A 27,104-nucleotide genomic window follows, 5' to 3' on the forward strand; every position below is an offset into this window, starting at 1 on the left:
GACCATGATTCCTACCAGTTTAGATAGCTGGCAGATAGACTAATTAACATAATTACACCATGATTCCTACCAGTTTAGATAGCTGGCAGATAGACTAATTAACATAATTACACCATGATTCCTACCAGTTTAGATAGCTGGCAGATAGACTAATTAACATAATTACACCATGATTCCTACCAGTTTAGATAGCTGGCTAGGCTAATTAACATAATTAGACCATGATTCCTACCAGTTTAGATAGCTGGCTAGGCTAATTAACATAATTAGACCATGATTCCTACCAGTTTAGATAGCTGGCTAGGCTAATTAACATAATTACACCATGATTCCTACCAGTTTAGATAGCTGGCAGATAGACTAATTAACATAATTACACCATGATTCCTACCAGTTTAGATAGCTGGCTAGGCTAATTAACATAATTAGACCATGATTCCTACCAGTTTAGATAGCTGGCTAGGCTAATTAACATAATTACACCATGATTCCTACCAGTTTAAATAGCTGGCTAGACTAATTAACATAATTAGACCATGATTCCTACCAGTTTAGATAGCTGGCAGATAGACTAATTAACATAATTAGACCATGATTCCTACCAGTTTAGATAGCTGGCTAGACTAATTAACATAATTACACCATGATTCCTACCAGTTTAGATAGCTGGCAGATAGACAAATTAACATAATTAGACCATGATTCCTACCAGTTTAGATAGCTGGCAGATAGACTAATTAACATAATTACACCATGATTCCTACCAGTTTAGATATAGTGGGGGAAAAAGTATTTGATCCCCTGCTGATTTTGTACGTTTGCCCACTTACATAGAAATGATCAGTCTATAATTTAATAGTAGGTTTATTTCAACAGTGAGAGACAGAATAACAACAAAAAAATCCAGAAAAACGTAAGTCAAAAATGTTATAAAATGATTTGCATTTTAATGAGGGAAATAAGTATTTGACCCCTCTGCAAAACATGACTTAGTACTTGGTGGCAAAACCCTTGTTGGCAATCACAGAGGTCAGACGTTTCTTGTAGTTGGCCACCAGGTTTGCACACATCTCAGGAGGGACTTTGTCCCACTCCTCTTTGCAGATCTTCTCCAAGTCATTAAGATTTCGAGGCTGACGTTTGGCAACTCGAACCTTCAGCTCCCTCCACAGATTTTCTATGGGATTAAGGTCTGGAGACTGGCTAGGCCACACCAGGACCTTAATGTGCTTCTTCTTGAGCCACTCCTTTGTTGCCTTGGCCGTGTGTTTTGGGTCATTGAATACCCATCCACGACCCATTTTCAATGCCCTGGCTGAGGGAAGGAGGTTCTCACCCAAGATTTGACGGTACATGGCCCCGTCCATTGTCCCTTTGATGCGGTGAAGTTGTCCTGTCCCCTTAGCAGAAAAACACCCCCAAAGCATAATGTTTCCACCTCCATGTTTGACGGTGGAGATGGTGTTCTTGGGGTCATAGGCAGCATTCCTCCTCCTCCAAACACAGCGAGTTGAGTTGATGTCAAAGAGCTCCATTTTGGTCTCATCTGACCACAACACTTTCACCAGTTGTCCTCTGAGTCATTCAGATGTTCACTGGAAAACTTCAGACGGGCCTGTATATGTATTCTTGAGCAGGGGGACCTTGCAAGCGCTGCAGGATTTCAGTCCTTCACGGCTTAGTGTGTACCAATTGTTTTCTTGGTGACTATGGTCCCAGCTGCCTTGAGATCATTGACAAGATCCTCCCGTGTAGTTCTGGGCTGATTCCTCACCGTTCTCATGATCATTGCAACTCCACGAGGTGAGATCTTGCATGGAGCCCCAGGCCGAGGGATATTGACAGTTCTTTTGTGTTTCTTCCATTTGTGAATAATCGCACCAACTGTTGTCACCTTCTCACCAAGCTACATGGCGATGGTCTTGTAGCCCATTCCAGCCTTGTGTAGGTCTACAATCTTGTCCCTGACATCCTTGGAGAGCTCTTTGGTCTTGGCCATGGTGGAGAGTTTGGAATCTGATTGATTGAGTGCTTCTGTGGACAGGTGTCTTTTTTACAGGTAACAAACTGAGATTAGGAGCACTCCCTTTAAGAGTGTGCTCCTAATCTCAGCTCGTTACCTGTATAAAAGACACCTGGGAGCCAGAAATCTTTCTGATTGAGAGGGGTCAAATACTTATTTCCCTCATTATAATGCAAATCAATTTATAACATTTTTGACATGCGTTTTTCTGGATATTTGTGTTGTTATTCTGTCTCTCACTATTCAAATAAACCTACCATTAAAATTATAGACTGATCCTTTCTTCATCAGTGGACAAACGTACAAAATCAGCAGGGGATCAAATACTTTTTCCCCCCACTGTAGCTGGCTAGACTAATTAACATAATTAGACCATGATTCCTACCAGTTTAGATAGCTGGCTAAACTAATTAACATAATTACACCATGATTCCTACCAGTTTAGATAGCTGGCTAGACTAATTAACATAATTAGACCATGATTCCTACCAGTTTAGATAGCTGGCTAAACTAATTAACATAATTACACCATGATTCCTACCAGTTTAGATAATTAGTCTATCTGCCAGCTATCTAAACTGGTAGGAATCATGGTGTAATTATGTTAATTAGTCTATCTGCCAGCTAACATAATTACACCATGATTCCTACCAGTTTAGATAGCTGGCAGATAGACTAATTAACATAATTACACCATGATTCCTACCAGTTTAGATAGCTGGCTAGACTAATTAACATAATTAGACCATGATTCCTACCAGTTTAGATAGCTGGCAGATAGACTAATTAACATAATTACACCATGATTCCTACCAGTTTAGATAGCTGGCAGATAGACTAATTAACATAATTAGACCATGATTCCTACCAGTTTAGATAGCTGGCAGATAGACTAATTAACCAATGTTAAAACATGTAGCTGATGTGGGCTAATTGAGTGACATAACAAGAGAAAAACAACAAGAGAGAAACCGCTGATGCACAACCTGACTTCACCTTGTGTATTCTACTATTCTACCTAGCAACAGTAAGTTGTGAGCCCGACTGAGTTCCAAAAAAAGAAAATGGATACGCGGGCCTAGAAAAGAGTTGGCCATCCCTTCCCTGGGCTCTTCTCTTATAGGTGAGGAGAAGGGAGGGGCCCTAATGGAGCCCTAGACCCTACGCCCTATGTAAGGTGTGGAGATCTGAGAGGATTTGATTGGTATTAGCAATATGGTGAAACTTCCACCTAGCCTATCAGAGGGCAAGGTGGAAGCTATTATCATATTGCTTACACCTATCACCTATCCAGATCTCCACAAGTGCATTGTGGGTAGGGTCCATTTAGGATGTGGGCCATTTTCCATTTCAGTCCCTAGCCACTTGCCCTAGCTGTTGAGAGGAGAGGAGCTGTGGGTTTGGGCCACTTTCCATTTCAGTCCCTAGCTCCTTCCCCAAGCGGTGGAGAGTAGAAAGGGTTGTGGGTCACTTTCCATTTCAGATCCTAGCTCCTTCCCCTAGCTGTGGGTTTGGGTCACTTTCCATTTCAGTCCCTACCTCCTTCTCCTAGCGGTGGGTTTGGACCACTTTCCTGTATTATACCAACAACCTCAGTTAATACACTGCACAGTACCCCTCCAAACATATATATATATCTCCCTCTTTCTCCCCCCTCTCTCTCTCTCTCTCCTAACTTTCTCTCTCTTTCTGGTATCAGTCCGCTCTAACTCATATGTAGCTCATCCTTTCTCTCTGTTTCCCTCCCCTTTTCTCACTCGCAAATCTTACAAGAATAGAGTCTACTGTGGAGAATAGAGTATACTGTGGAGAATAGAGTCTACTGTGGAGAATAGAGTATACTGTAGAGAATAAGAGTATACTGTGGAGAATAGAGTCTACTGTGGAGAATAGAGTCTACTGTGGAGAATAGAGTCTACTGTGGAGAATAGAGTCTACTGTGGAGAATAAGAGTCTACTGTGGGGAATAGAGTATACTGTGGAGAATAGAGTCTACTGTGGAGAATAAGAGTCTACTGTAGAGAATAAGAGTATACTGTGGAGAATAAGAGTATACTGTGGAGAATAAGAGTATACTGTGGAGAATAGAGTATACTGTGGAGAATAGAGTCTACTGTGGAGAATAAGAGTATACTGTGGAGAATAAGAGTATACTGTGGAGAATAAGAGTATACTGTGGGGAATAAGAGTATACTGTGGAGAATAAGAGTATACTGTGGAGAATAAGAGTATACTGTGGGGAATAGAGTCTACTGTGGAGAATAAGAGTATACTGTGGAGAATAAGAGTATACTGTGAGGAATAAGAGTATACTGTGGGGAATAGAGTATACTGTGGAGAATAAGAGTATACTGTGGGGAATAAGAGTATACTGTGGGGAATAAGAGTATACTGTGGAGAATAAGAGTATACTGTGGAGAATAGAGTCTACTGTGGAGAATAAGAGTATACTGTGGAGAATAGAGTATACTGTGGAGAATAGAGTATACTGTGGAGAATGGAGTTTACTGTGGAGAAGGGAGTATACTGTGGAGAATAGAGTATACTGTGGAGAATAGAGTCTACTGTGGAGAATAGAGTCTACTGTGGAGAAGGGAGTATACTGTGGAGAATAGAGTCTACTGTGGAGAAGGGAGTATACTGTGGGGAATGGAGTATACTGTGGAGAATAGAGTATACTGTGGAGAATAGAGTATACTGTGGAGAATAGAGTCTACTGTGGAGAATAGAGTCTACTGTGGAGAATAGAGTCTACTGTGGAGAATGGAGTCTACTGTGGAGAATAGAGTATACTGTGGAGAATAGAGTATACTGTGGAGAATAGAGTATACTGTGGAGAATAAGAGTATACTGTGGAGAATGGAGTATACTGTGGAGAATAAGAGTATACTGTGGAGAATAGAGTCTACTGTGGAGAATGGAGTCTACTGTGGAGAATAGAGTCTACTGTGGAGAATAAGAGTCTACTGTGGAGAATGGAGTCTACTGTGGAGAATAGAGTCTACTGTGGAGAATAAGAGTATACTGTGGAGAATAAGAGTATACTGTGGAGAATAAGAGGAGAATAAGAGTATACTGTGGAGAATAAGAGTATACTGTGGAGAATAGAGTCTACTGTGGAGAAGGGAGTATACTGTGGAGAATGGAGTATACTGTGGAGAATAGAGTATACTGTGGAGAATAGAGTATACTGTGGAGAAGGGAGTATACTGTGGAGAAGGGAGTATACTGTGGAGAATGGAGTTTCTACCGTATATTGTGTATATATGGTGTATATATATGTGTGTTTGTGTGAGTTGTGCTTTAGAGAATGTAGCAGTGTGGGGGAGTGGTGGGGATAGTTTGGGGGATGGGGGGTTAGTTTGGGGGAGGGGCGGGTGCCATTTTGAAACTTGGCCACATCCTAATAGTCTTGGACAGCCTAATTTCCTTGCCTCCTTTCCTTCACATCCATTGACGAGAAAGGATTCAGTAAGGTCCGCCATAGACATCGCCTCATTGTATCGGTCCCATTATGGCATCTGTGAGCGCATGGGCAGTGCCATTGAGGCCATCTCAATTTTGAAGTAGTCCCATTTTCTTCTTCTACTACTTCTATGAGTTGGTAAACAAACTGAATGGGTGCATACTGCCCCCTGGAGGGTGTTGTTGGAACAGGTATAAAGCCAAGGTTGGTGATTTACTGCCCCCTGCAGTTATGGGATGTTTACTCACGAGTATAATTCCTTGGCTGATCCCTCCTGATGACATGGATGGAATTATGTGATGCTTATCCTCTTAAAAATGTTAAATTAAAGATTCACCCAATTTGAATGTTATAATTGTTTTTTTGTGCATCTTTTGAGCGATGTTCTATCGTTTCCTGGGGTCATTTCATGTTGAATCTCTGAGCTATTGCCATCCATGTAGGCAGAAATCCGTCCGGTTTTTGACGTAGCATTGCGATAAAACACCTGTCACTAGACTGGAAGTTAATAGGAACACAGAGTTTTAAATCGCGAAAACTTCTATCATACGTGTCAGATTTCAATACTTGGTCGACGTCTTAATGCGGGAGGTTGTCTTCTCTCTCTCCAATCGGCCATTGGTCATATTTTAGCGATATTCCTTTACTTCTACAAAAGGTGTAATTTATTAACAGAGGGTCCAACACATTTGGTCCTGTTTGCCTGTTCAGTCTAGGGTGAATGTCATCCTCCACTCTGAGGAACATCATGGTCAGATTGTAGACTCCCACATTGATAGTACAGTTTGTTCAGGTGATTTTTACAGCTAGCTATCTACTTCACATGCTGATATTGACTTTGATATTATCGGGTGAAGCTACGCTTGCTCTCCAGCCCATGGAGAGCATTGCATTGTGGGTTTTGTAGTCGACTTGAGCAGGAAACAGATATCCACAACGATTTTCAAGGTTGCAACCAACCTTATAATGGCAAAATGTAACATTTGTTCACAAATAAAATATTGTTCTCACATAGTGTTATTTTAACACTGAATTATAGGAATGAGTAGTTTCATTAGATTGTTATTTGAAGGAAATCCTTCTCTACCACTCCACCGAAAAACCTCTCCTTGCACACAAGGGAAGAAAAGAACCCCTGCAGCTCCAAATTCACTCCATTCATTAAAATAACAATTTAACCAACACCCCATCTATTTATTTTTTTGTGTGACTACTTGTACCTACCATTTGGTTTTGAAGTAATGAAACAAAAACATATTTGAATTAAAAGAATTTGAATAAACATGAAAAGGTGAATGTAAGAAGCGCTCATCATTTAAAATAGGCTACATGTCATATTAAACACTAAATAGGCTACATGTCATATTAAACACCATATAAACACTCTGAATAGGCTACATGTCATATTAAACAGCATATAAACACTCTGAATAGGATACATGTGATATTAAACAGCATATAAACACTCTGAATAGGCTACATGTCATATTAAACAGCATATAAACACTCTATATAGGTTACATGTCATATTAAACAGCATATAAACACTCTATATAGGTTACATGTCATATTAAACAGCATATAAACACTCTGAATAGACTACATGTGATATTAAACAGCATATAAACACTCTGAATAGGATACATGTGATATTAAACAGCATATAAACACTCTGAATAGGCTACATGTCATATTAAACAGCATATAAACACTCTGAATAGACTACATGTCATATTAAACAGCATATAAACACTCTGAATAGGCTACATGTCATATTAAACAGCATATAAACACTCTGAATAGGCTACATGTCATATTAAACAGCATATAAACACTCTGAATAGGATACATGTCATATTAAACAGCATATAAACACTCTGAATAGGATACATGTCATATTAAACAGCATATAAACACTCTGAATAGAAAATGAATTATTTAGGCTATTATTATTATTTCAAGGCTGTAGTCTACAAAGAAATACATTGTGAAGAATTTGCGAGTGTGATACAATATGCTGGTAGGGACATAAAGCGCGCGGCATTTAAACATTTAGTTGTATTAAATCATTATAGTCTTAACAAACAAAACGTGCGCATATAAACTGTGACTTACTCAGAATGAAAGACACATTTAAACGGGGGGGGGGAATGCCTCGTTAGGCTCAGTGCCTTTTTGAATTCATTTTTAGAAACATCAGTCTGGGGCTTCAGGCTCATGGGACGGTACCGGGAGAGCCGTTGAACAGCAGCGAATATCCTCTCTGTGTTGGCAGAGCCACCGGGGACGGTAAACACACTCTTGGCAGACTGGGCAGAGATGTTTTAAAAATAACCCAATCAAAACAGAAAGCTCCTTGAACGTGGGAATATGCCAGGCCTATTGGGCCAAAATCAATGATGGCTTTTTGTATAAATAAATAGAACATTAATGAAGGTAACTTTGTGAAGACATCCGATTTTTTAGTTTATAAATATTTTGCTACAATGACACACTTCGTTATCTACCCACCTCGTACCTTTCCGTCAGCACGCCCACCGTGGTAAGTACACCGTTAATGCTTCCGGTAGACGTGTCTTTTCAGATTCCACGGTGATTCTTTAGTTGTGGACGTGACATCACCACACTCCCTCTCTTGGTAAATCACCTTGATTTTGCACCTGTTTGTTTTTTAATCAGTTTCTTTCTGAAACTATTTAGTGAAGTCCATGAACAGTAACTAAAGCAAGGGGCTATATATATATTTCACATTTTAGTCATTTAGCAGACGCTCTTGTCCAGAGCGACTTACAGTAGTGAATGCATACATTTCACACATGTTTTATTTCTTCTCCGTACTGGTCCCCCGTGGGAATCGAACCCACAACCCTGGCGTTGCAAACACCATGCTCTACCAACTGAGCCTCACGGGACCATATATAGCAGCACATAAATAGATGAGTTGATGTGAGCGTTACTGGAGCGACATTGGGAGTGGACCGGACGGGCTCCGCTCCGCTGACGGACTCTGTTGTGTAACAGAGCGCTCTGTGAACGGTGCAACATTCATTGCTGTGCAGTCGGTGACAGGCCCGGTTATCCCGCCTCACATAGCATTCTCCGCTCGCATCTGAAACGCAGTATGTGAAATGGGACACCTGGTTTGTATATAGGGAACAACACATGATATTTTCTGTTTCCGCTCCTGGTCGGGAAGCTTCCAACTCTGGTGACTTTACGGCAGACAGCCTCATCTCACTCATATTATCAGGCCGAATTCAGAGCTCTCACTATCAAACAATAGTAAATGATCTCGTAGAATCGAAATAAAACCCACTTTCTCTTGGTCACAGAGGGACGACATCACCTCGTCCGTAAAGCTGAAGTTGTAAAAAGACAGTGGACATTTTGAATGGTGTCTCAGAAGACGCTGGGCAGAAAATGTCATCAATTAAATGAAATGGGGTTAATTATGTACTGTCACCAAGTATGATTATATTTGTTTTACAGTTATAAGAAAGGTGAAATATTATAGTAAAGTAGTTTAATTTGATTATTACTGTATTTAGAAAAGCACGACGAAAAGATGTATTGTGTGTCTGGGAGTTGTTACGGTTTGTATCTGCAACAATACGTCAAACAAGTGAGAATAAAAGACGCCATCTTGACAACTGGTCGTTGATTGTAGACGACTGGACTTCCTGTCTTTCGCCAACCACCCGAGAAGCTTCCATAACGAGTCACTGGTATTAAACCATGTTTATTTCGATTTTAAAAGCCTGTATGGAACATCCAGTTATACAGTATGTAATGACACAAAGCAGTTAAAACACAGAAAGAAAATACCAACCTCCACTTTAAGTCACATTTTCACAGACTGAATGAAAATTAGACCGAAGTGAAAGTTAGGATTCACCCCCCCCCCATAGAAAGCTGTTAAAGTGACCACTAGGTTACCTTATGGTAGGTACCAGGTTAAAAACAAAGAAATACAACAATCACTGGAATGGTTAACAGCCCTTCAGACAATGGTAATTGAACTGTTGCCCCTTGGGTACACTCAAGGCACCGCACCACCTGTCACAGACCCATAGACTTGAATGAGGATGGACCATTCTAGTAATTCTATTTCTACGGTTGAAAAGCACTGTGCTGTAAGGCTGGCTTGCTGGTGATAATTCTGATACTGGGCTAGATTCAACAGGATTCAGCAAACTGTTTCAGATGTAGAATTACAACGGCTGCCATTTTGGCACCAAAGTAAAGTACTGAGATGTAATATGGAGGACAGTTTAGTGTCAATATGGAGGACAGTTTAGTGTCAATATGGAGGACAGTTTAGTGTCGATATGGAGGACAGTTTAGTGTCAATATGGAGGACAGTGTAGTGTCGATATGGAGGACAGTTTAGTGTCGATATGGAGGACAGTGTGGTGTCGATATGGAGGACAGTTTAGTGTCGATATGGAGGACAGTTTAGTGTCGATATGGAGGACAGTTTAGTGTCGATATGGAGGACAGTTTAGTGTCGATATGAAGGACAGTTTAGTGTCGATATGGAGGACAGTTTAGTGTCAATATGGAGGACAGTTTAGTGTCAATATGGAGGACAGTTTAGTGTCAATATGGAGGACAGTTTAGTGTCGATATGGAGGACAGTTTAGTGTCGATATGGAGGACAGTTTAGTGTCGATATGGAGGACAGTTTAGTGTCAATATGGAGGACAGTTTAGTGTCGATATGGAGGACAGTTTAGTGTCGATATGGAGGACAGTTTAGTGTCAATATGGAGGACAGTGTGGTGTCGATATGGAGGACAGTTTAGTGTCGATATGGAGGACAGTTTAGTGTCGATATGGAGGACAGTTTAGTGTCGATATGGAGGACAGTTTAGTGTCAATATGGAGGACAGTTTAGTGTCGATATGGAGGACAGTTTAGTGTCGATATGGAGGACAGTTTAGTGTCAATATGGAGGACAGTTTAGTGTCGATATGGAGGACAGTTTAGTGTCGATATGGAGGACAGTTTAGTGTCGATATGGAGGACAGTTTGGTGTCGATATGGAGGACAGTTTGGTGTCGATATGGAGGACAGTTTGGTGTCGATATGGAGGACAGTTTGGTGTCGATATGGAGGACAGTTTAGTGTCAATATGGAGGACAGTTTAGTGTCGATATGGAGGACAGTTTAGTGTCGATATGGAGGACAGTTTAGTGTCGATATGGAGGACAGTTTAGTGTCAATATGGAGGACAGTTTAGTGTCGATATGGAGGACAGTTTAGTGTCGATATGGAGGACAGTTTAGTGTCGATATGGAGGACAGTTTAGTGTCAATATGGAGGACAGTTTAGTGTCAATATGGAGGACAGTTTAGTGTCGATATGGAGGACAGTTTAGTGTCAATATGGAGGACAGTTTAGTGTCGATATGGAGGACAGTTTAGTGTCAATATGGAGGACAGTTTAGTGTCAATATGGAGGACAGTTTAGTGTCGATATGGAGGACAGTTTAGTGTCGATATGGAGGACAGTTTAGTGTCGATATGGAGGACAGTTTAGTGTCAATATGGAGGACAGTTTAGTGTCAATATGGAGGACAGTTTAGTGTCGATATGGAGGACAGTTTAGTGTCGATATGGAGGACAGTGTGGTGTCAATATGGAGGACAGTTTAGTGTCAATATGGAGGACAGTTTAGTGTCGATATGGAGGACAGTTTAGTGTCAATATGGAGGACAGTTTAGTGTCAATATGGAGGACAGTGTGGTGTCAATATGGAGGACAGTGTGGTGTCAATATGGAGGACAGTTTAGTGTCAATATGGAGGACAGTGTGGTGTCAATATGGAGGACAGTTTAGTGTCAATATGGAGGACAGTTTAGTGTCAATATGGAGGACAGTTTAGTGTCAATATGGAGGACAGTTTAGTGTCAATATGGAGGACAGTTTAGTGTCAATATGGAGGACAGTTTAGTGTCAATATGGAGGACAGTTTAGTGTCAATATGGAGGACAGTTTAGTGTCGATATGGAGGACAGTTTAGTGTCGATATGGAGGACAGTTTAGTGTCAATATGGAGGACAGTTTAGTGTCGATATGGAGGACAGTTTAGTGTCGATATGGAGGACAGTTTAGTGTCAATATGGAGGACAGTTTAGTGTCAATATGGAGGACAGTTTAGTGTCAATATGGAGGACAGTTTAGTGTCAATATGGAGGACAGTTTAGTGTCGATATGGAGGACAGTTTAGTGTCAATATGGAGGACAGTTTAGTGTCAATATGGAGGACAGTTTAGTGTCGATATGGAGGACAGTTTAGTGTCAATATGGAGGACAGTTTAGTGTCAATATGGAGGACAGTTTAGTGTCGATATGGAGGACAGTTTAGTGTCGATATGGAGGACAGTTTAGTGTCAATATGGAGGACAGTTTGGTGTCGATATGGAGGACAGTGTGGTGTCAATATGGAGGACAGTTTGCCAAACTGTTTTCTATCTATTCGTTATCATACTGAGATGTAAACAGAATGCTCATCAACCACATCCGTAACTAGAACACATTCATTCATTCATTCATTCATTCATTCATTCATTCATTCATTCATTCATTCATTCATTCATTCACTTAACAAACACTTTCTCCCTCTGTCCCTGTACCTCACACAGACCTGTTATATACACAGTGGACAAAACATTAGGAACATCTTCCTAACATTCAATTGCACCCCCCTCAGAACAGCCTCAATTCATCAGCGCATGGACTCTACAAAGTGTCAAAAGCGTTCCACAGGCCCACGTTGGCCCACGTTGACTCCAATGCTTCCCACAGTTGTGTCAAGTTGGTTGGCCCTCCTTTGGGTGGTGGACTATTCTTAATACACACAGGAAACGGTTGAGCGTGAAAAACCCAGCAGCGTTGCAGTTCTTGACACAAACCAGTGCGCCTGGCACCTATTACCATACCCCGTTCAAAGGTAATTCAATATTTTGTCTTGCCCCGTTCACCTTCTGAATGGCACACATACACAACCCATGTCTCAAAGCTTAAAACGTCCTTCTTTAATCTGTCTCCTTCTCTTCATCTACACTGATTGAAGTGGATTTCAAATCGATAAAGCATCATAGCTTTTACCTATATTCAGCTGGTCATTCTGCCATGGAAAGAGCAATGCTTTGTATACTCAGTATATATGTACACCCTTGACTTCTTCCACATGTTGTGTTACAGACAGAATTTAAAATGGATTCAATTGAAATTTTGTATCATTGGTCTTAAACACGATACCCCATAATATCAACGTGTAATTATGTTTAGAGAAATGTTTACAAATTAATTAAAAGCTGAAATGTCTTGAGTCAATAAGTATTCAACCCCTTTGTTATGGCAAGGAGCCTAAATAAGTTCAGGAGTAAAAATGTGCTGAACAAATCACATAAGTTGCATGGACTCACTCTGTGTGCAATAAAAGTGTTTAACATGATTTTTGAATGACTACCTCATCTCTGTATCCCCACACATACAGATATATCTGTAAGGTCCCTCAGTTGAGCAGTGAATTTCAAACACAGATTCAACCACAAAGACCAGGGAGGTTTTCCATTTCGTCACAAAGAAGGGCAGCTATTGGTAGGCAGACATTGAATATCCCTTTGAGCATGGTGAAGTTATTAATTACACTTTGGATGGTGTATCAATACACCCAGTCACTACAAAGATACAGGCGTCCTTCCTAACTTAGTTGCTGGAGAGGAAGGAAACCGCTCAGGGATTTCACCATAAGGCCAATGGCGACTTTAATGTTCCCGAGTGGCCGAGTTACAGTTTTGACTTAAATCTATTTCAAAATCTATGTCAAGAAAACGGTTGTCTAGCAATGATCAACAACCAATTTGACAGAGCTTGAAAAATTTTAAAAATTATAAATGGGAAAATGTTACACAATCCACGTGTGGAAAGCTAACTGTCAATGGTGCTTCTACAAAGTATTGACTCAGGGGGTGTAAATACTTACGTAAATTAGATATTTTCAATAAATTTGCAAAGAACATGTTTTCACTTTGTCATTATGGGGTATTGTGATGCCATTATGCGGTATTGTGATGTCATTATGGGGTATTGTGATGTCATTATGGGGTATTGTGACGTCATTATGGGGTATTGTGTGTAGATTGATGAGAAAAACAATTTAATCAATTCTGAATTCAAGCTGTAAAACAAAATGTGGAATAAGTCAAGGGGTATGAATACTTTCTGAAGGCACATATTCATATATACACTACATTACCAAAAGTATGTGGACACCTGCTCGTTGAACATCTCATTCAAAAATCATGGGAATTCATTTGGAGTTGGTCCCCAATTTGCTGCTATAACGGCCTCCACTCTTCTGGGAAGGCTTTCCACTAGATGTTGGAACATTGCTGCAGGGACTTACAATTCATACCAAAGGTGCTAGATGGGTTGAAGTCAGGGCTCTCTGCAGGCCAGTCAAGTTCTTCCACACCGATTTCCACAAACCATTTCTGTATGGAACTCGCTTTGTGCATGGGGGAATTGTCATGCTGAAACAGGAAAGGGCCTTCCCCAAAGTATTGCCACAAAGTTGGAAGCACATAATCGTCTAGAATGTCATTGTATGCTGTAGCGTTAAGATTTCTCTTCACTGGAATTAAGGGGACCGAACCATGAAAAACAGCCCCAGACCATTTTTCCTCCTCCACCAAACTTTACAGTTGGCACTATGCATTGGGGCAGGTAGCGTTCTCCTGGCATCCACCAGATGGTGAAGCATGATTCATCACTCCAGAGAACCCGTTTCCTCTATTCCAGAGTCCAATGGGGGTGAGCTTTACACACCACTTCACAATAACAGCACTTACAGTTGACCCGGGGCAGCTCTAGCAGGGTAGAAATTTGACGAACTGACTTGTCGGAAAGGTGGCATCCTATGACGGTGCCACGTTAAAAGTCACTGAGCTCTTTCAGTACGGGCCATTCTACTGCCAATGTTTGTCTATGGAGATTGCATGGCTGTGTGCATCGATTTTATACACCTGTCAGCAACGGGTGTGGCTGAAAGAGCCAAATCCACTAATTTGAAGGGCTGTCCACATACGTATGGCAATGTAGTTTATATATATCTATCACATAGTGTACATAGTCCTATTTGCAGCTGTCAGGAAGCAGTTTCAGATAGTTTTTGGGGACCAGGCCTCGCCTCCCTCCTGCATCCCCCAGATACCACTCCTCATCTACTGTCACCACCCCTGTTACTACCTCCCCTGCCTGGGGGAGAGAGGAGAGAGACAGCGGAAAAGACAGGGAAAGAGAGAGGGGGGGAGAGAGTAAGGGAGAGAAGGGGGGGGAAGAGAGAGGAGAGAGTAAGTACTCAAATCATTAGACTTGCTACTTCATTTGTGACAAAATAACAACACACACTCACAAAGTGCTGAGCAAGCCTACCTTCATCTACCTTCACCTACCCTCACCTACCTTCATCTACCTTCACCTACCCTCACCTACCTTCATTTACCTAGACCTACCTTCACCTACCTTCATCTACCTTCACCTACCATGAACTACCTACACCTACCTAGACCTACCTACACCTACCTAGACCTACCTACACCTACCTAGACCTACCTAGACCTACCTTCATTTACCTAGACCTACCTTCATCTACCTTCACCTACCATGAACTACCTACACCTACCTAGACCTACCTACACCTACCTAGACCTACCTAGACCTACCTTTACCTACCTTCATCTACCTTCACCTACCTTGACCTACCTACACCTACCTACACCTACCTTCACCTACCTAGACCTACCTAGACCTACCTAGACCTACCTTCATCTACCTTCACCTACCATGAACTACCTACACCTACCTAGACCTACCTACACCTACCTAGACCTACCTTCATCTAACTTCATCTACCTTTACCTACCTTTACCTACCTTCATCTAACTTCACCTACCATGACCTACCTACACCTACCTTCATCTACCTAGACCTACATTCACCTACCTAGACCTACCTTCACCTACCTAGACCTACCTTCACCTACCTAGACCTACCTAGACCTACCTTCATTTACCATGACCTACCTTCACCTACCTTCACCTACCTAGACCTACCTTTATCTACCTTCACCTACCTTCATCTACCTTCACCTACCTTCACCTACCTAGACCTACCTAGACCTACCTAGACCTACCTACACCTACCTAGACCTACCTAGACCTACCTAGACCTACCTTTACCTACCTTCATCTACCTTCACCTACCTGGACCTACCTACACCTACCTAGACCTACCTTCACCTACCTAGACCTACCTTCACCTACCTTCACCTACCTAGACCTACCCTCACCTACCTAGACCTACCTTCACCTACCTAGACCTACCTTCACCTACCTAGACCTACCTTCACCTACCTAGACCTACCTTCACCTACCTAGACCTATCTTCACCTACCTTCACCTACCTTTACCTACCTTCACCTACCTTCACCTACCTTCACCTACCTTCACCTACCTTCACCTACCTAGACCTACCTAGACCTACCTTCACCTACCTAGACCTACCTAGACCTACCTTCACCTACCTAGACCTACCTTCATCTACCTAGACCTACCTAGACCTACCTTCACCTACCTAGACCTACCTTCACCTACCTAGACCTACCTAGACCTACCCTCACCTACCTTCACCTACCTAGACCTACCTTCACCTACCTTCATCTACCTTCACCTACCTAGACCTACCTTCACCTACCTAGACCTACCTAGACCTACCTTCACCTACCTTCACCTACCTAGACCTACCTTCACCTACCTAGACCTACCTAGACCTACCTTCACCTACCTAGACCTACCTTCATCTACCTAGACCTACCTAGACCTACCTTCACCTACCTAGACCTACCTTCACCTACCTAGACCTACCTAGACCTACCCTCACCTACCTTCACCTACCTTCACCTACCTAGTTCTACCCTCACCTACCTTCATCTACCTTCACCTACCTAGACCTACCTTCACCTACCTAGACCTACCTAGACCTACCTAGACCTACCTTCACCTACCTTCACCTACCTAGACCTACCTTCACCTACCTTCACCTACCTAGACCTACCTTCATCTACCTTCATCTACCTTCACCTACCTAGACCTACCTAGACCTACCTAGACCTACCTTCACCTACCTTCACCTACCTTCACCTACCTTCACCTACCTTCACCTACCTTCAGTGAGAGCTCATCTTCGCTCTCTCCACTGAAATCAAACAGGACCTTGGCCACGCCCCTGGCCACAGGCTGGCCCGTCATTGGCTGAGCTGCAGAGAGGAGCAGAAAATATGGTTAAACTCTTGTGTGCGTCCTGTGCATGTTACCCAGAGATGAAGCCTCCCTTAGGGACTGATCTAGAATCAGCTTCCCCTCCCCCCAAACCTTAACCATTAGTGTGTGGGGGGGGGGGGAGCAAAACTGACCCCAGATCAGCATCTAGGGCAACTTCACCCTACTCTGTGTGTTACCTGTGTTACAGGTGTGTGTGAAGGTAGTGGGGAACAGTCCCTCCCGTCCGTCCAGTGTTCCTCTGGTCCAGTCTGCGTCCACACGCTGTGTTACTCTAATCAACGCCCCCTGCTGGAACCACAGATCCTCTGCAGTCTGACCCGAGAAGTCATGAAGAGCCACAACCCACTGGTCTGGAACGTCTGAGAGAGAACGAACACACACACACACACACACACACACACACACACACACACACACACACACAATCTTCAGCTAACTAAAGGGTGTTCTGTGTGGACAAACATTCCACTCAGACCCTCTGCCGGTGAGAGAGAGGATCCGTTTCACATTTAACCATTAACTCTGCTCCTAATGAACCTGGGTATGTGGTCAACTATCTAATCTCAAAGACTCACAGGACAGAAAGACAAGGATAACCAGCCTCACAGTAGAGAAAGACAAGACTATAGGATAACCAGCCTCACAGGACAGAAAGACAAGACTATAGGATAACCAGCCTCACAGGGCAGAAAGACAAGGATAACCAGCCTCACAGGACAGAAAGACAAGACTATAGGATAACCAGCCTCACAGGACAGAAAGACAAGACTATAGGATAACCAGCCTCACAGGACAGAAAGACAAGGCTATAGGATAACCAGCCTCACAGTACAGAAAGACAAGGCTATAGGATAACCAGCCTCACAGGACAGAAAGACAAGACTATAGGATAACCAGCCTCACAGGACAGAAAGACAAGACTATAGGATAACCAGCCTCACAGGACAGAAAGACAAGACTATAGGATAACCAGCCTCACAGTAGAGAAAGACAAGGCTATAGGATAACCAGCCTCACAGTAGAGAAAGACAAGACTATAGGATAACCAGCCTCACAGTAGAGAAAGACAAGACTATAGGATAACCAGCCTCACAGGACAGAAAGACAAGGCTATAGGATAACCAGCCTCACAGGACAGAAAGACAAGGCTATAGGATAACCAGCCTCACAGTACAGAAAGACAAGGCTATAGGATAACCAGCCTCACAGGACAGAAAGACAAGGCTATAGGATAACCAGCCTCACAGGACAGAAAGACAAGACTATAGGATAACCAGCCTCACAGGACAGAAAGACAAGGTTATAGGATAACCAGCCTCACAGGACAGAAAGACAAGGCTATAGGATAACCAGCCTCACAGGGCAGAAAGACAAGACTATAGGATAACCAGCCTCACAGTAGAAAAAGGTTTCAAGGTTTTACTGCTAACCTACAAAGCATTACATGGGCTTGCTCCTACCTATCTTTCCGATTTGGTCCTGCCGTACATACCTACACGTACGCTACGGTCACAAGACGCAGGCCTCCTAATTGTCCCTAGAATTTCTAAGCAAACGGCTGGAGGTAGGGCTTTCTCCTATAGAGCTCCATTTTTATGGAATGGTCTGCCTACCAATGTGAGAGACGCAGACTCAGTCTCAACCTTTAAGTCTTTACTGAAGACTTATCTCTTCAGTAGGTCCTATGATTAAGTATAGTCTGGCCCAGGAGTGTGAAGGTGAACGGAAAGGCTGGAGCAACGAACCGCCCTTGCTGTCTCTGCCTTGCCGGTTCCCCCTCTTTCCACTGGGATTCTCTGCCTCTAACCCTTTTACAGAGGCTGAGTCACTGGCCTACTGGTGTTCTTCCATGCCGTCCATGGGAGGGGTGCGTCACTTGAGTGGGTTGAGTCACTGACGTGGTCTTCCTGTCTGGGTTGGCGCCCCCCCTTGGGTTGTGCCATGGCGGAGATCGTTGTGGGCTATACTCGGCCTTGTCTTAGGACGGTAAGTTGGTGGTTGGAGACATCCCTCTAGTGGTGTGGGGGCTGTGCTTTGGCAAAGTGGGTGGGGTTATATCCTGCCTGCTTGGCCCTGTCCGGGGTATCATCGGATGGGGCCACAGTGTCTTCTGATCCCTCCTGTCTCAGCCTCCAGTATTTATGCTGCAGTAGTTTATGTGTCGGGGGGCTAGGGTCAGTCTGTTACATCTGGAGTATTTCTCTTGTCTTATCCGGTGTCCTGTGTGTATTTAAATATGCTCTCTCTAATTCTCTCTTTCTCTCTTTCTGTCTTTCTCTCGGAGGACCTGAGCCCTAGGACCATGCCTCAGGACTACCTGGTATGATGACTCCTTGCTGTCCCCAGTCCACCTGGCCGTGCTGCTGCTCCAGTTTCAACTGTTCTGCCTGCGGCTATGGAACCCTGACCTGTTCACCGGACGTGCTTGTTGCACCCTCGACAACTACTATGATTATTATTATTTGACCATGCTGGTCATTTATGAACATTTTAACATTTTAACATTTTGACCATGTTCTGTTATAATATCCACCCTGCACAGCCAGAAGAGGACTGGCCACCCCTCATAGCCTGGTTCCTCTCTAGGTTTCTTCCTAGGTTTTTGGCCTTTCTAGGGAGTTTTTCCTAGGGAGTTTTTCCTAGCCACCGTGCTTCTTTCACATGCTTTGCTTGCTGTTTGGGGTTTTAGGCTGGGTTTCTGTACAGCACTTTGAGAATATCAGCTGATGTACGAAGGGCTATATAAAAATAAATTTGATTTTTGAAAAAGACTAGGATAACCAGCCTCACAGTACAGAAAGACAAGACTATAGGATAACCAGCCTTGCAGGACAGAAAGACAAGACTATAGGATAACCAGCCTCACAGGACAGAAAGACAAGGCTATAGGATAACCAGCCTCACAGGACAGAAAGACAAGACTATAGGATAACCAGCCTCACAGGACAGAAAGACAAGACTATAGGATAACCAGCCTCACAGGACAGAAAGACAAGACTATAGGATAACCAGCCTCACAGGACAGAAAGACAAGGTTATAGGATAACCAGCCTCACAGGACAGAAAGACAAGACTATAGGATAACCAGCCTCACAGGACAGAAAGACAAGGCTATAGGATAACCAGCCTCACAGTAGAGAAAGACTAGGATAACCAGCCTCACAGTAGAGAAAGACTAGGATAACCAGCCTCACAGGACAGAAAGACAAGGCTATAGGATAACCAGCCTCACAGGACAGAAAGACAAGACTATAGGATAACCAGCCTCACAGGACAGAAAGACAAGGCTATAGGATAACCAGCCTCACAGGACAGAAAGACAAGACTATAGGATAACCAGCCTCACAGGACAGAAAGACAAGACTATAGGATAACCAGCCTCACAGGACAGAAAGACAAGACTATAGGATAACCAGCCTCACAGGACAGAAAGACAAGGTTATAGGATAACCAGCCTCACAGGACAGAAAGACAAGGCTATAGGATAACCAGCCTTACAGGACAGAAAGACAAGACTATAGGATAACCAGCCTCACAGGACAGAAAGACAAGGCTATAGGATAACCAGCCTCACAGGACAGAAAGACAAGACTATAGGATAACCAGCCTCACAGGACAGAAAGACAAGACTATAGGATAACCAGCCTCACAGTAGAGAAAGACTAGGATAACCAGCCTCACAGGACAGAAAGACAAGACTATAGGATAACCAGCCTCACAGGACAGAAAGACAAGACTATAGGATAACCAGCCTCACAGGACAGAAAGACAAGACTATAGGATAACCAGCCTCACAGTACAGAAAGACAAGGCTATAGGATAACCAGCCTCACAGGACAGAAAGACAAGGCTATAGGATAACCAGCCTCACAGGACAGAAAGACAAGGCTATAGGATAACCAGCCTCACAGGACAGAAAGACAAGACTATAGGATAACCAGCCTCACAGTACAGAAAGACAAGGATAACCAGCCTCACAGGACAGAAAGACAAGGTTATAGGATAACCAGCCTCACAGTAGAAAAAGACTAGGATAACCAGCCTCACAGGACAGAAAGACAAGGCTAACAGAGATAGGATAACCAGCCTCACAGGACAGAAAGACAAGGCTATAGGATAACCAGCCTCACAGGACAGAAAGACAAGGCTATAGGATAACCAGCCTCACAGGACAGAAAGACAAGGCTATAGGATAACCAGCCTCACAGGACAGAAAGACAAGGCTATAGGATAACCAGCCTCACAGGACAGAAAGACAAGACTATAGGATAACCAGCCTCACAGTACAGAAAGACAAGGATAACCAGCCTCACAGGACAGAAAGACAAGTTTATAGGATAACCAGCCTCACAGTAGAAAAAGACTAGGATAACCAGCCTCACAGGACAGAAAGACAAGGCTATAGGATAACCAGCCTCACAGGACAGAAAGACAAGGCTATAGGATAACCAGCCTCACAGGACAGAAAGACAAGGCTATAGGATAACCAGCCTCACAGTAGAGAAAGACAAGGATAACCAGCCTCACAGGACAGAAAGACAAGGCTATAGGATAACCAGCCTCACAGGACAGAAAGACAAGGCTATAGGATAACCAGCCTCACAGGACAGAAAGACAAGGCTATAGGATAACCAGCCTCACAGGACAGAAAGACAAGGCTATAGGATAACCAGCCTCACAGGACAGAAAGACAAGACTATAGGATAACCAGCCTCACAGGACAGAAAGACAAGACTATAGGATAACCAGCCTCACAGGACAGAAAGACAAGGCTATAGGATAACCAGCCTCACAGGACAGAAAGACAAGGCTATAGGATAACCAGCCTCACAGGACAGAAAGACAAGACTATAGGATAACCAGCCTCACAGGACAGAAAGACAAGACTATAGGATAACCAGCCTCACAGGACAGAAAGACAAGGCTATAGGATAACCAGCCTCACAGGACAGAAAGACAAGGCTATAGGATAACCAGCCTCACAGTACAGAAAGACAAGGATAACCAGCCTCACAGGACAGAAAGACAAGGCTATAGGATAACCAGCCTCACAGGACAGAAAGACAAGGCTATAGGATAACCAGCCTCACAGGACAGAAAGACAAGACTATAGGATAACCAGCCTCACAGGACAGAAAGACAAGACTATAGGATAACCAGCCTCACAGGACAGAAAGACAAGGCTATAGGATAACCAGCCTCACAGGACAGAAAGACAAGACTATAGGATAACCAGCCTCACAGGACAGAAAGACTAGGATAACCAGCCTCACAGGACAGAAAGACAAGGCTATAGGATAACCAGCCTCACAGGACAGAAAGACAAGGATAACCAGCCTCACAGTAGAAAAAGACAAGGCTATAGGATAACCAGCCTCACAGGACAGAAAGACAAGGCTATAGGATAACCAGCCTCACAGGACAGAAAGACAAGGCTATAGGATAACCAGCCTCACAGGACAGAAAGACTAGGATAACCAGCCTCACAGGACAGAAAGACAAGACTATAGGATAACCAGCCTCACAGGACAGAAAGACAAGACTATAGGATAACCAGCCTCACAGGACAGAAAGACAAGGCTATAGGATAACCAGACTCACAGGACAGAAAGGCTAGGATAACCAGCCTCACAGGACAGAAAGACAAGGCTATAGGATAACCAGCCTCACAGGACAGAAAGACAAGACTATAGGATAACCAGCCTCACAGTACAGAAAGACAAGACTATAGGATAACCAGCCTCACAGGACAGAAAGACAAGATTATAGGATAACCAGCCTCACAGGACAGAAAGACAAGGATAACCAGCCTCACAGGACAGAAAGACAAGGATAACCAGCCTCACAGGACAGAAAGACAAGGCTATAGGATAACCAGCCTCACAGGACAGAAAGACAAGGCTATAGGATAACCAGCCTCACAGGACAGAAAGACAAGACTATAGGATAACCAGCCTCACAGGACAGAAAGACAAGACTATAGGATAACCAGCCTCACAGGACAGAAAGACAAGGCTATAGGATAACCAGCCTCACAGGACAGAAAGACAAGACTATAGGATAACCAGCCTCAAAGGACAGAAAGACAAGACTATAGGATAACCAGCCTCACAGGACAGAAAGACTAGGATAACCAGCCTCACAGGACAGAAAGACAAGGCTATAGGATAACCAGCCTCACAGGACAGAAAGACAAGGATAACCAGCCTCACAGTAGAAAAAGACAAGGCTATAGGATAACCAGCCTCACAGGACAGAAAGACAAGGCTATAGGATAACCAGCCTCACAGGACAGAAAGACTAGGATAACCAGCCTCACAGGACAGAAAGACAAGACTATAGGATAACCAGCCTCACAGGACAGAAAGACAAGACTATAGGATAACCAGCCTCACAGGACAGAAAGACAAGGCTATAGGATAACCAGACTCACAGGACAGAAAGGCTAGGATAACCAGCCTCACAGGACAGAAAGACAAGGCTATAGGATAACCAGCCTCACAGTACAGAAAGACAAGACTATAGGATAACCAGCCTCACAGGACAGAAAGACAAGACTATAGGATAACCAGCCTCACAGGACAGAAAGACAAGACTATAGGATAACCAGCCTCACAGGACAGAAAGACAAGGCTATAGGATAACCAGACTCACAGGACAGAAAGGCTAGGATAACCAGCCTCACAGGACAGAAAGACAAGGCTATAGGATAACCAGCCTCACAGTACAGAAAGACAAGACTATAGGATAACCAGCCTCACAGGACAGAAAGACAAGACTATAGGATAACCAGCCTCACAGTACAGAAAGACAAGACTATAGGATAACCAGCCTCACAGGACAGAAAGACAAGACTATAGGATAACCAGCCTCACAGGACAGAAAGACAAGGCTATAGGATAACCAGCCTCACAGGACAGAAAGACAAGACTATAGGATAACCAGCCTCACAGTACAGAAAGACAAGACTATAGGATAACCAGCCTCACAGGACAGAAAGACAAGACTATAGGATAACCAGCCTCACAGGACAGAAAGACAAGACTATAGGATAACCAGCCTCACAGGACAGAAAGACAAGGCTATAGGATAACCAGCCTCACAGGACAGAAAGACAAGGCTATAGGATAACCAGCCTCACAGGACAGAAAGACAAGACTATAGGATAACCAGCCTCACAGGACATAAAGACAAGGTTATAGGATCAACACATACAGCCCTCCACTAGAATCCAGTTTGCCAAATCTATGTAGGTCTATTATGTTTGGCTTTGGTCAAGAAGGTTAAAGTCTAATCAAGGTCTGGGTATCGCTCACCTGAGGATTCAGTTGTCACGACAACGGGCTGTAACCCTGCCGACGGGGGCGGTTCCTCCAGGATCTCGGTGAAGGCCAAGGGGAAGATTCCTATTCGCCCGTGGATCTGACCCCGCCCCCACTCCTGATCAATCACCTCCGTCAGAGCGATGACGTCACCCTCGGAGAAGGTCAGCTCGTCTTCCTCCTCACCCTCGTAGTCGAACCGCGCCACACATCTCGGACCGCTACGCAGACACAGAGACGGGATAACAATTCACCACTGTCCTGTCTGTCTGGTCTGTCTGTCTGGTCTGTCTGTCTTGTCTGTCTGGTCTGTCTGTCTTGTCTGTCTGGTCTGTCTGTCTGTGTATCTCACCTGACAGGTGCTGTAACCTGCTGGGTCTTCTCTACACTGGTCTGAGATGGGAGGATGGACTAAAGGAGGAAATGGAGAGATAATGCAAAATAGAAAGATGAAATAAGAAAAAATAAAACAAATATTTTTGCAAGGATATATGTGGCGTATTTTACCGGAGGTTCTGATTGGCTCTTGTATTCAGAGGGAGGCTTCAATTGGCTCTTGTCATCCGATGCGGGATCCGATTGGTTGTGTTGGTCGTCGGGAGGCTGTGATTGGTCAGGCAGAGGGGTGGTGACAGTAATGTGTGACCCTTGAACCCGACCTGACTCCTCCCCCAGGAGACAGTCATCGTGGGCGGAGTCTGTCTTCTCCAACAGAACCAGGACGTCCTGTTTCTGAGACACCCATATAAGGAGTTCATTAAATGGAATAAAGGTAAATGAGCAAGGCTAACATGCTAACACTGATTATACCTACCCAGTCCCTTCAGACATGCTAACACTGATTATACCTACCAGACCCTTCAGACATGCTAACATGCTAACACTGATTATACCTACCCAGACCCTTCAGACATGCTAACATGCTAACACTGATTATACCGACCCAGACCCTTCAGACATGCTAACACTGATTATAACTACCCAGACCCTTCAGACATGCTAACACTGGTTATACCTACCAGACCCTTCAGACATGCTAACATGCTAACACTGATTATACCTACCCAGACCCTTCAGACATGCTAACATGCTAACACTGATTATACCTACCCAGACCCTTCAGACATGCTAACACTGGTTATACCTACCAAACCCTTCAGACATGCTAACACTGATTATACCTACCCAGACCCTTCAGACATGCTAACACTGATTATACCTACCAGACCCTTCAGACATGCTAACACTGGTTATACCTACCCAGACCCTTCAGACATGCTAACACTGGTTATACCTACCCAGATCCTTCAGACATGCTAACACTGGTTATACCTACCCAGATCCTTCAGACATGCTAACACTGGTTATACCTACCCAGATCCTTCAGACATGCTAACACTGGTTATACCTACCCAGACCCTTCAGACATGCTAACATGCTAACACTGATTATACCTACCCAGACCCTTCAGACATGCTAACACTGATTATAACTACCCAGACCCTTCAGACATGCTAACACTGGTTATACCTACCAGACCCTTCAGACATGCTAACATGCTAACACTGATTATACCTACCCAGACCCTTCAGACATGCTAACATGCTAACACTGATTATACCTACCCAGACCCTTCAGACATGCTAACACTGATTATAACTACCCAGACCCTTCAGACATGCTAACACTGGTTATACCTACCAGACCCTTCAGACATGCTAACACTGATTATACCTACCCAGATCCTTCAGACATGCTAACACTGGTTATACCTACCCAGACCCTTCAGACATGCTAACATGCTAACACTGATTATACCTACCCAGACCCTTCAGACATGCTAACACTGATTATACCTACCCAGACCCTTCAGACATGCTAACACTGATTATAACTACCCAGACCCTTCAGACATGCTAACACTGGTTATACCTACCCAGGCCCTTCAGACATGCTAACACTGATTATACCTACCCAGACCCTTCAGACATGCTAACATGCTAACACTGGTTATACCTACCCAGATCCTTCAGACATGCTAACATGCTAACACTGGTTATACCTACCCAGACCCTTCAGACATGCTAACACTGATTATACCTACCCAGACCCTTCAGACATGCTAACACTGATTATACCTACCCAGACCCTTCAGACATGCTAACACTGGTTATACCTACCCAGACCCTTCAGACATGCTAACACTGATTATACCTACCAGACCCTTCAGACATGCTAACACTGATTATACCTACCCAGACCCTTCAGACATGCTAACACTGATTATACCTACCCAGACCCTTCAGACATGCTAACACTGATTATACCAGTGTTGTGAATTCTGTAATGAAGGTATTGTTAATAAAATATAAAAAAATGTATCTCGGAAGAAATGGAATAACCTAAGGAGGATCCATAACAAATACTAAACCAAACATTAACCCTTAACTTTACCTTAAAGAGATTCTCTGGTACTTAAAAAATAAAAAAAACTTTGACAGTAGTTCTGAAAGTAAATGAGTGAAAAGTGGTCCCCATAATTGCGTGTTACATCACATATGCACAGACGTGTACCACGTCATTGCTCTCTCACTCTTCTGTGTGTGCGCATCTTGCTAGCTGTCGCTCAAATGGCGAGGGGCTGAAGTTCATTGGCTAGAACGCACATCGCTAGGGGGCTGACCGGAAAATGGCGCAGCTCAGCTTCCAGAAAAAAACGTCGCTTTCAAACTAGGGATTTTGTGGCTAATTGAGGTAAGACAGTAATTCTGCTCATATACTGAACAAAAATATGAATGCAACAATTTCAAAGATTTTACTGAGTTACAATTCATATAAGGAAATGAGTCAATTGAAATAAATTCATTAGGCCCTAATCTATGGATTTTACATGACTGGGAATACAGATATGCATCTGTTGGTCACAGATACCTAAAATAAAAGG

General features: G+C 43.5%; 1 protein-coding gene across 1 annotated transcript in view; it reads right to left on the reverse strand.

The window, feature by feature from the left end:
* Window positions 1–14,350: 14,350 nt before the first annotated feature.
* LOC106578205 (SH3 domain-containing protein 19) overlaps window positions 14,351–27,104 on the reverse strand; it is a gene marked incomplete at its 5' end in the record, with an annotated part of 42,604 nt that continues 29,850 nt past the window's right edge. Inside the window, 6 exon segments of the mRNA XM_045711583.1 lie at window positions 14,351–14,754; window positions 16,722–16,813; window positions 17,015–17,197; window positions 24,155–24,381; window positions 24,513–24,571; window positions 24,668–24,892. Coding sequence (XP_045567539.1) covers window positions 14,632–14,754; window positions 16,722–16,813; window positions 17,015–17,197; window positions 24,155–24,381; window positions 24,513–24,571; window positions 24,668–24,892 — 909 coding nt within the window.

The sequence above is a fragment of the Salmo salar genome, unplaced genomic scaffold, assembly GCF_905237065.1.
Source record: "Salmo salar unplaced genomic scaffold, Ssal_v3.1, whole genome shotgun sequence".
In the NCBI taxonomy this organism is placed as follows: domain Eukaryota; kingdom Metazoa; phylum Chordata; class Actinopteri; order Salmoniformes; family Salmonidae; genus Salmo; species Salmo salar.